Source organism: Balaenoptera ricei, chromosome 3, assembly GCF_028023285.1.
Source record: "Balaenoptera ricei isolate mBalRic1 chromosome 3, mBalRic1.hap2, whole genome shotgun sequence".
Taxonomy (NCBI): Eukaryota; Metazoa; Chordata; class Mammalia; order Artiodactyla; family Balaenopteridae; genus Balaenoptera; species Balaenoptera ricei.
In genome coordinates this window covers 148390928-148405837 of record NC_082641.1, presented here as the reverse complement: position 1 = coordinate 148405837, position 14910 = coordinate 148390928, and the positions used below count along the sequence as shown (strand labels likewise).

Genomic DNA, 14910 nt, shown 5'->3' with positions numbered 1-14910 from the left:
GTCTCCAGCAAAGAGCTGGATATGCCCCAGGTGTGCCTCTTCCTGCTGGAAGATGAAGCTGAACAGAGCAAGACAGGGGTCTTCTGCTGAAAGGAGAGGAAGAGTGGAGCCTCCTTCCCACAGGCCCTCACTTCCACCACATCCTCCACTGCATACGAGCATGCAGGCTGCCCCTCTGTCTGGCCCGTTCTCCTCCCTGCAGGTAGCTGTCTGCACGGCGCTGGCTGCAAACTTTTGCAGGTGTAAAATTATATATGCAAGAGTGTTGCCAAGCCAGACATTTAGCCCAGGGAGGCTTAGTTCCCAAACAACTGAGGTAGCGTGAAGCTAGTTTTTTAAATCGAATTCAGTCCTTTCTCTCCCGACTGCCTGTCTGTGTTTTTAAACTTGTATGTGGTTATGTAACTGATGAGAATGAAGTATAAAAGTCGCAGAATAATTGAATGATACCTCCTGTTGTGCTAGTCGGGAGAGGTAAGGCAGGAGGTAAGAACTCTGTGATGGCTGATCCGCGGGGACACACTGCTGTCTGTGACCCGGTGGGATGGTAATTTGACAGTTCTTGAACACATGCTGTTTTCCCTCTTCCAGCGGGGAAGATGCATGGATGACGTTAGGTCCCTTGGGGCTGGGAGAGGAAGCAAAGAAAGAAAGACACCCATTAGGACAGGGCAGTCTGAGCAGCTTCTAAGAACTGTGCTTGGACTCATCAAGGAATGTTTTCCTCTGGCCACATTTCCAGAGTCTTGAACGGCTTTAGTTCTGCAGGTCACTTTAGCTATGGGGAGAGTCTTATTTCAACTGGACCACTTTTTGCAGTGTTTCTTTTTTTCCAGAGGGAAGAGGGGGTGTATTAGTAATACAGATTTACTGTGGAAAACATTGACAATACTAATGAGTAAAATGTGAAATGTTTAAAAAACAAAACAAAACTCTTCACCCCAGGATCCAAAGAAAACTAGTGTACATTTCTCTGAGTGTCTCCAAGGGGCCTCATTTCACTCGATGTGTCTGGGGGGGGAGTGGGGGGAGTAGAGTCTGTGGTCTTGGCTCCCACGGAGCTTCGTGCTCCTTTGGGAGAGGAGGCAAACACACAGGAAACAGGCAGCAACATACGAGGTGGAAGGAAACGTGACGAAAGACCAGAATGAATTGTGCAGAGGCTAAATGATGCAGAAGTTCAGGGCAGGGACAGATCAGCGTAGGATGGAGAGTCTGGGAGCCCTGCAGAGACCAGGGGTGGGAGGCTTCACCAAGCCTGGAATGAGGGTGTATCGGTTTCCGGGAGCTGCTGTAACAAAATGCCACAGACTGGGTGGCTTCAAACGACAGAAATATATTCTGTCACAGTTGTGCAGGCGAAAGTCTGAAATTGAGGAATTGGTAGGGCTGTGCTTGCTCTGAAGTCTGTAGGGAGAGTCCTTCCTTGCCTCTTCCCAGCTTCGGATGGTGGCCGGCAATCCCTGGTGGTCCTTGGCTTGCAGCTGCATCACTCCAGTCTCTGCCTCTGTCATCACATGTCTTCTCTGTGTGTCTCTGTCTCTTCATCTTCTAAGGACTCCAGTCATATTGGACTAGGGCCCACCCTAATGGCCTCTTATAACCTGATTACATCAGCAAAGGCCCTATTTCCAAATAAAATCATGTTCACAAGTACCGGGAGTTAGGACTTCAACGTCTCTTTTGGGGGAACACAGTTCAACCCATAACAGAACAGTAGGATTTGGATGACGGGAGGATATGGAGGGCTTTCGAGGCCAGCAAATAGCAGGGACATAGGTGTTGATGGAGTGCCCAGTACAGTTCCTGATCTGATGAGTACTCAGTAAATGTCTATGGACTGAAAGAAGTAAGAATTAACAAACTTATGGTTGCCAGGGGTGAAAGCGGGGCGGGGCGGGAGGTGTGTGGGAGGGGGAGGGATAAATTGGGAGACTGGAATTGACATATACATACCACTATATATAAGATAGATAGCTAATAAAGACCTATTGTATAGCACAGGGAACTCTACTCAGTACTCTGTAATGGCCTATATGGCAAAAGAATCTAAAAAAGAGTGGATATATGTATATGTATAACTGATTCATTTTGCTGTACAGCAGAGACTAACACAACATTGTAAATCAACTCTACTCCAATGCAAGTTAAAAAACAAAAACAAAGATAAAAACAAAAAAGCAAAGGAAAAGAATTAAACGAGGCAGGCCATGAGACCCACCAGCTGCTGTGCTCTTGCACTGGGAGAGAAGCTGGCATTTTGGGGAGATTAATCTGGTTGTAGGGAGCAGGTTTGATGTCAGGGAAAGAGGCTGAGGGCTGTTCAGTCATTTCCCTGCTTGACCCCCACTGTGGTTCTGATTGCTGAAGACCTGAAGTCTGCCCTGTGGGTGCTCCACAGTCTGGGTGCCACCTGCCTCTATATCCCATTTGGGGCCATTCCAATCCAGTCACCTGGACCTCCTTTCTGTTGCTTAGGCCCTTCAAGTGCTTTCTCTATTCAGAAAGTCTTTGTGTTTCTGTTCCTCCACTTGGAAATTTCTGCCTTCAGCCTGTCCCCTCATCTGGCTCCTCCTTTTTGTTTGAGTCTTGGACCAAATCTCTCCCCCTAACAGAGACCCCTCCTGGCCACCTTTGCTAGCGCTCCTGCTTCTTCCCACCCCCACCTTTCTTCTCATCACCTCACCCTGGCATGATTTCCTGGTTATTTCCTTGTAGCCTGTAGTTCTGCCGTCTATTTGTGGTTGCCTGTGTCCCACTGTATTAGTTTTTGCTGCCTGCTCAACCGTCTTACCACAAACTTGGCAGCTTTAAACAACTCCCATTTATTACCCCACAGTTAGCTGGGGGCCTCTGCTTCAGGATCTCACAAAGCTGCAATTCAGCTGTTGCTTGGGGCTGTCGTCTCATCTGAAGGCTCAACTGGGGATGGACCCACTTCCAAACTCTTGAGGTTGTTGGCAGAAGTCAGCCTCTGGCAGCCCGTTAGAACTGTGGGCTTCAGGCTCTTGCGGGTTGTCCTCAGGTTCTCCCTGGCTGTTGTGGAGGCTGCCCTCAGTTCCTTGCCTGATTGGCCTCCCTAACATGCTGCTTACTTCATCACAGGTAGCAAGGGAAAGGGTCCCCTAGCAAGGCAGGCACTCCAGTCATACGTAATGTAACCACAGCAGTGACCTCCTGTCCCCTTTGCGGTATTACGTCGGAGGGAAGCAAGCCATCAGGTCCTGCCCACGCTCAAGGAGAGGGGATCACACAAAGATGCTAACACCAGGGAGCAGGGATCTGGAGGCTGCCCTAGAAGTTGTCTGCCCTAGAAGTTCTCCAAGAGAATAGAAGTGACAGCAGGGGCCATGGCGGGAATCACAGAGTTCCTGAAAGGAACCTTTCGGGTGTTGTGCAATACCCTAGCCACAAGCACAGTGCCAGGTTCAGAGTAGGTGTTTAATAAAGGCATGCTGTAGGAAGAAAGGAAGGATGCAAAGGAAGGAGAGGGGCGGGGGGGGGGGGGAGGAAGGAAGGAAGGAAGGAGGGAAAGAAGGAATGTCCCGCTTTCCCCTGCAACATGCCAAAAGTAACAGCTAAACAAATCTGCTTGCGGTTATCCTGAGGCAATGCCTCCGGGTTTTTATACATGCTGTTTCTTTTATTGGAATCCTCTTTTCTCCCTCTCACATATTCCCATGCCAACCAACCTGGCTATGGCCAAGTCATTCTTGAGGTCTCAATTAAAATGTTACTTTTTCAGAGAAGCCTCTCCTGACCCTGAAAACCAGATAACTCAGTATTCCTTCCTCTATACTCTCCCATAAGCTTTTTTTTTTTTTAATCGGAGTATAATTGCCTTACAATGTTGTGTTAGTTTCTGCTGTACAACGAAGTGAATCAGCTCTACGTATACATATATCCCCTCCCTCTTGGACCTCCTTCCCATCATCCCCCCCCATCCCACCCATCTAGGTCATCACAGAGCACTGAGCTGAGCTCCGTGTGCTATACCACAGGTTCCCACTAGCTATCTGTTTTACACATGGGTAGTGTATTTATGTCAAACCTAATCTCCCAATTCATCCCATCCTCCCCTACCCGCCCTGTGTTTGTTTATACGTCTGGCACAGTCTAGAGCAGGAGTCTGCACACTATAGCCTCCAGGCCAAATCCAGCCTTCATCCTGTTTTGTAAATAAAGTTTTATTGGCGCATGGCCACACCCATTAGATTGTGTATTGTCTGTGGCCGCTTTCATGCTAGGAAGCAAAGTCAAATTGTTGCAATAGAAAATATGGCCAGCAGAATCTAACTTATTTATTATCTGGCCCTTTAAAGAAAATGTTTGTGAGCCCCTAGTGTAGGATGCTTACTACAGTCTGTGGTATTTGACCCTTTATTTATTTCTTCCCCACTAAACTCTTGAGTTCCTTAAGGACACAGACGACGTCAGCATTTAGTCCAGGACCTGAAACTTAATGGTCAAGATATGTTTGTTGTATGAATGAATGAGTGAATGATGAATCTGTCGGAAATAGAAGACAGGCGGAAAAACTCAAATTAGGGTTATTTGAGGAGGGTCGATTTACAAGGGGCTATTTCAGAGGCATGGGTGTGGCTCAGGGAACCAGGACTCAATCGCCTCAGGACTAGAGGCGATGGAGCTGTTACCATCCCTAAACCAGAAGAGAGGAGAGGAGGCCAAGTGTTTTGGGGCAGGAAGCAGTCAGTCAGGAGGAGGAGCCGTGACCTTTGGTGGTGACACTGGCTAACCTGGGTGACCTCTCAGGGTGGCAACCAGGAGAGTGAATGCCCTTCCTCCCTCTTCTCCCTTCCTCCCAGCTATTGCTCGACTCAAAGAGAAGAACAGGGCCCAGGAGCCAGCCTTGCAATGTGGTCCATTCAGGTCAGCCTCCCAGCGTGGAGAAAGGTGAATAACTGCAACTGAGGCCACAGCCCCCTTGCCAACTTCTTCTGGTTTGGTTGGAACCTGTTCTTTGCTAGTGATAAACAAGGGGTCAGGCTAGGCAAGAGACATCTTAATTTGGGCCCCTCCTACCCTTTCCTGAGCGGGATTCCCCAGATCGGGCTATGCGACCTTGATGTGAGTGCATCACACCCTCTGAAGGCTTGTTTAGGAGCTTGCTGCCCGCCCCCTCCTCAGACCCGCCACTTCTCTGTGACCCCTGCCGCGGCCCCTGCTGTCACCCCGTCCCCCTCACTTCCTTCCCATCCGCTCCAGGGGGTCTTCTCTCTGAGTTCCCATGCCAACCAACCTGGCTATGGCCAAGTCATTCTTGAGGTCTCAATTAGCTGTGACGTCTCTCTCAGATCTCTGACTGCCCACTCCCCACCGACTATAGACCACATCTCTTAACATTTAATTTTGCACGTTCTTACATCGTTCTCTAAGTATCTCATAAATCTTAGTCCATCTCCTCAACGAGACTGCAAGCTCTCTGACAGCAAGAACCAAGCCATAATTTTTAAGCCCACTTGGCCTGGGTCCCCAAATATGAGAATTGTAGATCTCAAAATGGTCAGGACTTTACGGGTCGTGAATCCAGTCTCCTACCTGTCTCAAGGGCCCCCTAGGCATCATGCCCAACATGAGTCAACTACTAATCTCCGCTTGTATACCCCTGCAATAGGGACTGCTTTGTTGTAGGGCGGCCCTTACAAGTTCACCGTATGTTGAGACCTTATCTTCTTTCCTGAAACCCAGAAGGCGACGCTCTGTATACACTGGTCATACAGAGGGCAGGTGGTCTTAAAGTCTGATCTGAACTGATGGTTTATTCTCTAACTCTGTATGTTTCACCATCACAGATAAACATCTTTTGTGAAGCCAGTGCTAATCTATCCTCTGCATCCTCTCCCTACCAGTTGTTGGCTGTGGGTGAAAATTAACCACTCCAAATGCTGTTTAGAAAGCACTTCCTCACATACTTTATCTCTTGAGCCTCATAGCAATCCCGTAGATCTGGTAGTTTTGGTCATACTTTATAAAAGTTTCATCAACAGTACCAACAACTGGGGCTCAATAAAGTTAAGTGACTTTCTCAAAGTCACATAGCTAAGAAGTGAGAAAGTGGAGACTCAAATCCACATCTTCTGAGTTTATAGTTGAAGCCCTTTCCTCCACCCCCATGCTGCCTCACTGCGGGTTGTTTTCTGCTCCTCGCCCCTCCTGAATGTGCCACGGCAAAAAGAAAATTTTCCAAGGATGCCACATAATGAATCAAAAGAAGGATGAATATACACGTGCCAAGATAAGGACAGTGGTCTGCCCTAGAACATTTTTGTTTCATTTTTTCCAATGTTGTTCGGAATTGCACTTCCTCCCCACCCCACCAAAGGTGTCAAACAGATGTGGAAATACCGCAGAGCTCCAAGTCACAGCACCGGTTTATGATTCACTGTTTGGGATGGGGAAAAATAATGCAGGAGTTTACCATGGTGATGCCTGTTTATGAAAGCAATGTGGTAGATGATGAGGAACATGGTAGAAACCAGACGTGGGCAAAAACAGCAAGAAAGCACTTACCCCTGGAGTTTGCAAAGGGGCTCAGCACTTGTACGGGCCCAGATCTCACAGGGGAGATGGGATAAAAAATGCACCAACTTGGCTGGAGTGGAGAGCAGCAAAGCCACTAGGAGTATCCCTTCACTTTCTTTAAGACAAATGATGGCAAATTCTATTCTGTTCTGTTCTATTTATTTATTCATTCATTTTTCTGGCAGTCATTGGTTACCTGATATAGTAGAATATGCTTAGACCCTAGCTGGAGATGGGCAGCATGATGTTATGGTTAAGAACAATGGCCTCTGCATTCAAAGAGCTTGGGTTCAAATCCCAACCTTGCCACTTACTGCTTGTATGACCTCGTGGCAATTTGACTTACTGATAAAATCTTCTAAGCTAGGGTGCTTCCTCATGTGAAAAATGGGATAATTAAGGTACCTACTACATAGGATTGCTGACTGGATTAGAGAGAATAAGCATAAAGTTTTTGGTCCAGTGCCTGGTGCATAGTTTGGGCCTAGCAAATATCAGCTCTTTTTAAGGCTGATCTTCAGTATTTTTTATCTGTTGAAGGAAGGTAGTAATACTTACCTTTCAGAACTGTTGCAAAGGGAAGGAAAAGAAAAAGGTTAGAAAGCTCCTGACTCAAAGATACTGCATTCATCAATGTAGAGTGCTATACAAATAGTCCCCAAATTTCAGTGACTTAAGAGTTATTTCTGGAACATGTCTGAGTCTAATATGGGTAAATGGGGAGACAGGGCAGGAAGATCTCTGTTGCATGCAGTCTTTCAAGGACTCAGGCTCTTTCTACCTGCCATCCTTGGAGTCCTCCACCAGATCTATTGAATCTAGCCCAAGATGAGGGAGAAGAAAGAATATGGAGGACTGGGCAGGAAGTTTTATGGAACAGGCCTGAAGGTGGCACTTATTACTTGTGCTCATGTAATAATGATGAAAACTCAGTCACCTGGTTGCACCTCCCTGCAAGGGAAGCTGGGAAATGTGGTCTATCTCTGTGCACTGGACAGAAGGAAAATGGTGCGGTGGACAACTTGCCAGTCTCTGCCCCAGCGTTCAATGCATGGCAACCACATTTTGTGAATACTAATATAATACCATGGTGATTCCCATGGCATCCTAAGCCCCACTTAGAGGGATGGGCACCCCTAATTACGCAGTCTCTTCTTCTCAGAGCCTGAGAGAAGGGCCGGTTCTCACCTCATCCCTACAGTGGCATGTGCCCCTCTGAGCCATCGTTGGCCATAATGACAGGACTTAAGGTCTCCAGAGTGCCAGGCAAGCCTCAGAGAGGACATGCCATTGAGAGTCATATGAATGGAGTTCCATTGTTAATGGTAAATTAGCTATTCAGACCTTAAATATTTCTCTTCCCTTCTCTTCCATCTCTCTATTGTTGCAAAACGAATCACTCCAAAACTTAATGGCTTAAAAGATACGCACTCGCTTTAGTATTGTCTCTCATGGTTTCTGTGGGCAGGAATTCAAGAGTGGTTCAGCTGGGTGATCTGGCTCAGAATTTCTCATAAGTCACAGTCCGATGGTAGCTGGGGCTGGAATCTCAAAGGCGTCTGCACTCATACGCCTGACCTCTAGGCTGTGAAGACTCAAACAGCCAGGGCTGGACCAGATGGGGCTCTTCAGGTACCTCTCTCTCTCTCTCTGTCTGGTCCCCTCACATGATCTTAGCACTGGGGACTTCGGGTCTGCTGACCTCACATGGCAGCTCAGGGCTCCAATGCTCTGAGAAGCAGTCAGGCAGTCACTTAGTGCCTCTTCTAATCTAGCCTCAGAAGTTCTGCGGTGTCGCTTCTGCCAGAATCCTGTTTGTCCAAGCAGTCACAACGGCCTGCTCAGGCTCAACGGAAAGGGGCAGAGACTCCACCTCTTGAGGACAGGTGTGTCAAAGAAACTGTTTGCAGACATGTTTTATTGATGAAACGGCCCCACTTCCCCAGCCTACCCCCGATCTAGACGCTGTAATGGCTTCCCCGTCTAGCATCTCCCCAGATGGGGTCATTCGTGCCTGCAGATGGTTCAGAACTCATACTGGGCTAAAGGAGACTGATTTCTTCAAAGGACAGAGCTGAAGGCTGAGAAATCTGGCTAAGGAGCCTGGCCCGGGATGATGGGGCTGGGGAAGGGACGGACACCTGAGGTGGTGCAACCTCTTCTCAGTGTCAATTTCCTTAGTTCCCATTTTCAGCCAAGCGGGTTGGCAATCCAGGCTCTGTCCTCACCAAACCAAGGTGTGCAAGCAGGAGAGGGTTATGTAAAGCATGGAAGCTCAGAGAACTTAAGTCAGTTACTCAAATTCACACAGCTAGGAGTGGGGAGCGGGACAGAGATTTGAACCCTGACCTGTGTCACCCAAAACCCATATGCTCCCTGGCAGTGTGTGCGTTGGGCAGGGGAGGCGGTGGGGTTTGGGGCAGACAGGCAACAGAGCTCTCTCCCTCCCCTCTCTCTGTAGCCAGATACCAGGGAAATAGGTGTCCTAGACACACTGCACGGGAGAGGCAGCAGAAGGGGACCGCTCTTGGTGCTGTCACCCTATTTACCGGCCACAAAAGGCACCCACTTTTCGTCTATAGGAAGATAGCACACCAGCAGGGTCTCTTGGAATCCCAAGACTCATCTCTAAGGCACATAATTTGCGGTGGGGTGGTCCTCCGCTCCTGGTGCGCTGAAATGTCGGAGTGGAAGTTCGTGAGGGGGGAGGCTGAGAGGAGGGGAGTGATGGCAGGGATGTCGTTCAACTAATTATAGTAACGGTAGCTGCCATGATTATTTAACGAGTGCCTGATAAGCACTGTGTATGCGTCGTCATCTCATTTAACCCTTGCAAAAACTCTTGAGGTCAAGATTGTCACCGTCAGTTAGAGGGTGTTGGAGAAACTGAGCCTTGGAGATGAAGTGAACTGCCCATAAGTCACTCAGTAAGCGGCAGGGCAGGCATTCAACCTCATGGCTGCTTCCCTCTGAAGCTCAGCCTCCCAAACACCGACTCTGTGCCTGAGACAACCCCACAGTCCCCACCCGAACCCATGCCCCCAAGTCCTCGGCATTTCAGCGGCACACTTTGTGCCCCTTCATAAATAAATATTAATTGAAAATATCAGTGCTGCAGCCGCTAACGCAAGCTGCTGAGTTACCACGCTGTGTCCTGGTGATTAAACTCTTAGTTGCATTGTCATATTCTCAGTTGTCACGGTCCCCAGACATCCATCCCAGTTGAGATGGGGGGTAAGAAGGAACTCGGGGTGGTGATGGGCACACACAGATTCCTGTCTGTGTGCTGGTGTCCACTCCTTGCGTGAACAGCTTTCGTTATTTCCCTGTGTGACTCTTGCTCTCCTTTACCAGCCCTCAGCTTAGTCTGAGAAGTCTAAATGCTGCCTCTCTCCGTCACAAGCTGGTTAAGAAACAACTTGGATTGTTACTGTATTTTTTTAATTTTTTTTTTATTTTTTGGGAGTTTGGGATTGACATATTCACACTACTGTATTTATTTATTTATTTTTTAAACATCTTTTTTGGAGTATAATTGCTTTACAATGGTGTGTTAGTTTCTGCTTTATAACAAAGTGAATCAGCTATACATATACATATATCCCCTACTGTATTTAAAATAGATAACCAACAAGGACCTACCGTATAGCACAAGGAACTCTGCTCAATATTCTGCAGTAACCTAAATGATTGTTACTTTAGATAGTGGAAAACTGGATGAGGAAGGGAGGTGGTTCCCCGGGGAGGGGGCTCCAGGACTCACTTGATTTTTATTTCAGTATGACTTTTGAAATCAGGAGAGTAATCCCTCCTCCAATTTGATTTTTTCTTACACAGAGTGCTAGAATCTGAAAATTGTTTCCCTTTTCATTTTATGCAACTTGAGAACTCACAGGTCTTTCTGAGGCATAATAACAGGATGGCAACTTTAGGACCTGAGTAGGAGAACCAAAGAAGTAGTGAACGTATGGGTGGGGATCCGTCATTGGAACAATGGCCTTTTAGTGCCTAAATGTTCTGGCAGGAAGCAAAGCTAAACTCCAACTTGGCCAAAACCTTGAAAAGTTTCTGATCAAGAAGACATGGTAAATAGGAATTAATTGTTCAGCCTCCATTATTAAAAACTGTAACATATTATTCATGGTCCTTTTTTAAAAAGATTTTTTTTTTGTATCCCATCTTCGTAGATAGCTTTAGTGAACGCAGTATTTATACGATTGTTCACAAGTTCTTTCTTGACTTTGGTTTTCTCTAATCCTGGTTTTCTACCATCCAAGGTGCCTCCTTGTCCTGGACACCAACGCCACCATAATGCTTTGAGCTCTTCCATGGCAAATTCTTCTCTTTGGGGCCATTTTCAGGAGATTCAGCCTTCAAATTGGGGCAGGAGTAATCCATGAAGCTGTCTTTACCTATTGTACGAGATTACTCTTGCCAGGCACATGTTCTACTATGTTGGTCTATGGAGTTAAATGAAATATGGTCTTTGCCCTCAGAGAGTTTGCAGATTAGCTGGAAAATAGACAGGTACCTAGGTGGGTACCAAAGTCTGTCAAGATTCCTTTGGTTTCAGGTGATAGAAAATTCAACTCAAACTGATTTAGGACAAAATAGAAGGGAGATGGGATAGATTGGCTCACATAATCTCAAAATACAGAGGTATCTGGCATCAGGCATGGGTGGATCCAGCTACTCATAGCATAGCACCAGGAACCAGTCTCTTTTCATCTCCTGACTCTGGAAATTCTCTCTTCATGGTAGCTAGATAGCTTCTGGCAACTCCAGTGGAGCGAAAGCTATTGGGAATTTGAGTCATGTATGTACTCCTGAAACAATTACTGTGGTCACAGGGAGTGAAGATGCTTATAAGCCTGGCCTATATCAGGTGCCCATCTCTAGAGTCGGGAAGAGAGGTCAGCCCCACTTGTATGATATGATCCAAGAGCTGGGGGAGGGGGGCTTCCAAAGAAATTTTGTTATCTGAAGAAGGGGCAGAAGAAGCCAGGCAGCTATACGTACCAAGGCTCTACTGTGTACATACTGGCTAGCTTATTCCATACAGTGTCCTTCGGGTTGGTTGGGCATGCTCTAGGGAATATCATTAATCATTGGAATTGCCTTCTCCTTAACAAGCAACGTCCCTCCAGCTTATGCCAGTCTGGGTTAAATAGACCATAAGTGTAACCTGCAAAAACCTGACCCAAATTTGTTCTCCACTGCAGTGACCTGGACAGAAATAACATCACCAGGATCACCAAGACCGACTTCGCTGGACTCAAGAACCTCCGAGTCTTGTAAGTAACGCGTGGCTCTCCAGTGCATTTTCACTCTCAGCTCTTCAGCCTTGTGAAAATGTCCCACTGCCCTGACATCACACCCCCAAGCACTGGGCAACAAGAGTTCGCCCTTCTGCAGCAGAAAGCCCTTCATTAGTACATCCAGGTTTCCTTCCCCAGCTGTCTCGTTCTGTGTCTCCATGCTGTAGGCTGGGCTAGACCAGTGGAGGAAGTCAGTTCCAGTGACAGGGAACACAAAAGGTTATACACAGATAAATCAACATGCCCAGCTTCTAGGGTGACAGCAGGGTCAGGTTGGCTAACCGTGCTTCCCTTCCATAGAGATGATAATTTCTCCCCCAGCCTGTGAATTAAAAGAGCAATCAGGACAAAAGTTATTTATCTTGTTGCTTAATGGAGAGGAGGGGAGGAAGGAGGGAGAGAGTCAGACAGGGTCAGAGCCCTTGCTGAACACTTGCAGCTGTGCAGACAGGTAGCAAAATTTGAGAGGGGCATTGGTGCAGCAGGGGAGCAAGAAATATCAGGTTTCATTGCTAAATATTGAACACTTTCATCCATCCCTAAATCTGAGTGATAAGAAGCTGCCCAAATTCTTGTCCACTGACGAGTCTCAGGCATTCAGAGGTACAAGAGAGGAGCAATTGGACCCTCTTTCCTTCTTTACTCAGAAGGTGATTTTGACCCATAAATGTGGCTCCAGACCTGGAGTGCAGCCTGGGCAATCCGGCCACTGCCTTGGTGTTTGTCATGTCCTGGAATCTTGGCCGGCAGGTTTTTACTAGAAGTAGCAGCTAAAGTCTTGGTATCTAAAGCCACCTCCTTCTTTTTACTCATAGCCCGTTATAATACAGTGAGTTGTATTCTGGGGACTGGAAATATTAGGTTCTGGTCCTGACTCAGAATTAACTGCCCATGTGACCTTGGACCCTATTGTACTCCTTTGGGCCTTACTTTTCTCATCTGTAAAATAGGGAATGAGTAGTATATTAGTTTTCTAGGGCTACTGTAACTTTGTACCACAGACTGGGGGGCTTAAACAACAGAAATTTATCGTCTCACATTTCCAAAGTCCAAAATCAAGGCGTTGGCAGGGTTGGTTCCTTTTGAGGACTGTGAGGGAAGGATCTGGTCCAGGCCTCTCTTCTAGCTTCTGGTGGCCTCAGGGATTTCTTGGCTTCAAGATAGCTGTCTCTGGGTCTCTCTGCATTGCCTTCCTTCTACGCATGTCTATCTCTGTATCAAAATTTTCCCTTTTTATAAGGACACCAGTCATATTGGATTAGGATCCATCCTAATGGCCTCATTTAAACTTGATTACTTAGTAAAGACCCTGTCTCCAAATAAAGTCACTTTTTGTTATATTGGGAGTTAGGGCTTCAATATATGAATTTTGGGGGGCATGCAGTTTGACCCATAACAAGTATTTAGAAGTCCTTCTAACCCTAATAGTTACGCATATGATGCTTTATGATTTTGACACTTTCACGAACAATGTGTTTATTCTCACTGAAACCTGTGGAACATTACTTGTGTCGCATTGTTTTCCTGATTGAGAAGTAGATGGTCATGATGATGACGATAACTGATGTATATATGGTACCTTCCACAGACCAAGCTCTGTTACATAGTTATTAACCCTTATCTGCCCAGAGGAAACTGGCACAGATAGGTTAAGTGGTCCCAACTCCACACAGCAGGGAACTGAAGGAGGAGGACTCAGAAGCCAGAATGTGTGCTTTCTAACCTCCATGCAGTGCCTCTGTTCATTTGTGCTACAGGAAGTTTACAAAACCAGGAAGGTGATAGTCTAGGAATTTTGTAAGTGCAGCGTGATGTGCAAGTGGCTGACCGGAGTTTCCCTGAGCAACAGGGTGTGGGACTGCTAGGATCTGAGTGCTGGGCCTCCAGCTAGCAGATGCTCTCCCCTCGATGTGGTCTCTGGTCTTTGGCCAGTGCGCCCCCCCTCCCACCATCCCTGGAGGGAAGATCCTACCCTCTGCCAAGTCTTTCTTTTGCCCCAAGCAGTCATGCGTCTGTCAAATGACTGGCAGCTCCAACAAGTGTGTGTGGATCAGAATGGAGATTGGGATAAAGGTGGGGGATTTTCATGGCTCAGTTTTAGGGTGATTTTTATTAAAGAGATATAGGCAGTAAACTCCTGATTCCAGGTCATTTACCACGTTAAAGAACAAACACTTAACTTCTCTATTTTTTTCCATTTTTTTCCCCCCGGAATCTGTGAGAAATTTCCTTTCATACAAGTCAGAAATTTCACCTAGTGGTTCATTTTTCTAACAAAGTCAAAAACAACCCTTTGATTTTCTTACCATTACATCAGAAAGACTAATAAAAATTCCAATTTCCATATCTACTCTCTGCAGATAGAAAGTTTAAAATAATCACAAAAGATCATATTTATATCCTCTGGATGGTCTACAACATTCCTTTGACTACAGTTTATCTTTTCAGTTAATTGGTACATTCTTCTTATTTTGATAAGCAGTGCCGACACCCTCCCCCTCCCCTCACTTCATAGACTCTATTAATATACTGTGTTTCATTATCTTCCTTAGCAGCTCAAAGACAATCCCATTCAAGTGGCCCTTTATTAGTGTGAAAGAATCTGCTACGTGGGGTAGCTGAAATGCTTTCTAACTGACACCAATAAAGTATCCAGACGTTTAAACCATATTTTCCCTCAGTCTATTCTTTTTAGCTGAGTAACCTAGACAACTATCTTTTTGAAAAGCTTTCATCACACCTCGGCGTATTCCCTGTATCTGTTTCTTATTTACAGTTTATAGTGAAACCAGAAAAGACTCAGTCGTCTTGAATAATTTGAGCCTACCACCCATTTCCATGCAGAACTGTTAATATGGTGCAGGTGAATGGGCGAAAGCAAATAAAATGGAGATTGGGGAACTTCGGCTTCATCCAGAGGTTTTCCCCAAATAAAGTGCATTCAAGGGGAAGATAAAAGAATTGCTTATAACAATTCTTTCTTCCAAGGGGCAGGAATAGGAAAAGGTCTCTTCTGGTGGTATCAATTATATTCCCTTTCTTAGTAGTC

General features: G+C 46.4%; 1 protein-coding gene across 2 annotated transcripts in view; it reads left to right on the top strand.

Annotated features, from left to right (window-relative positions):
* SLIT3 (slit guidance ligand 3) overlaps nt 1-14910 on the top strand; it is a 618579-nt gene that overhangs the window by 33811 nt on the left and 569858 nt on the right. For both annotated transcript variants that reach the window (XM_059917657.1, XM_059917656.1), the window contains exon 2: nt 11766-11837. In XM_059917657.1, the coding sequence (XP_059773640.1) occupies nt 11766-11837 (72 nt within the window). The remainder of the gene's footprint in view (nt 1-11765; nt 11838-14910) is intronic.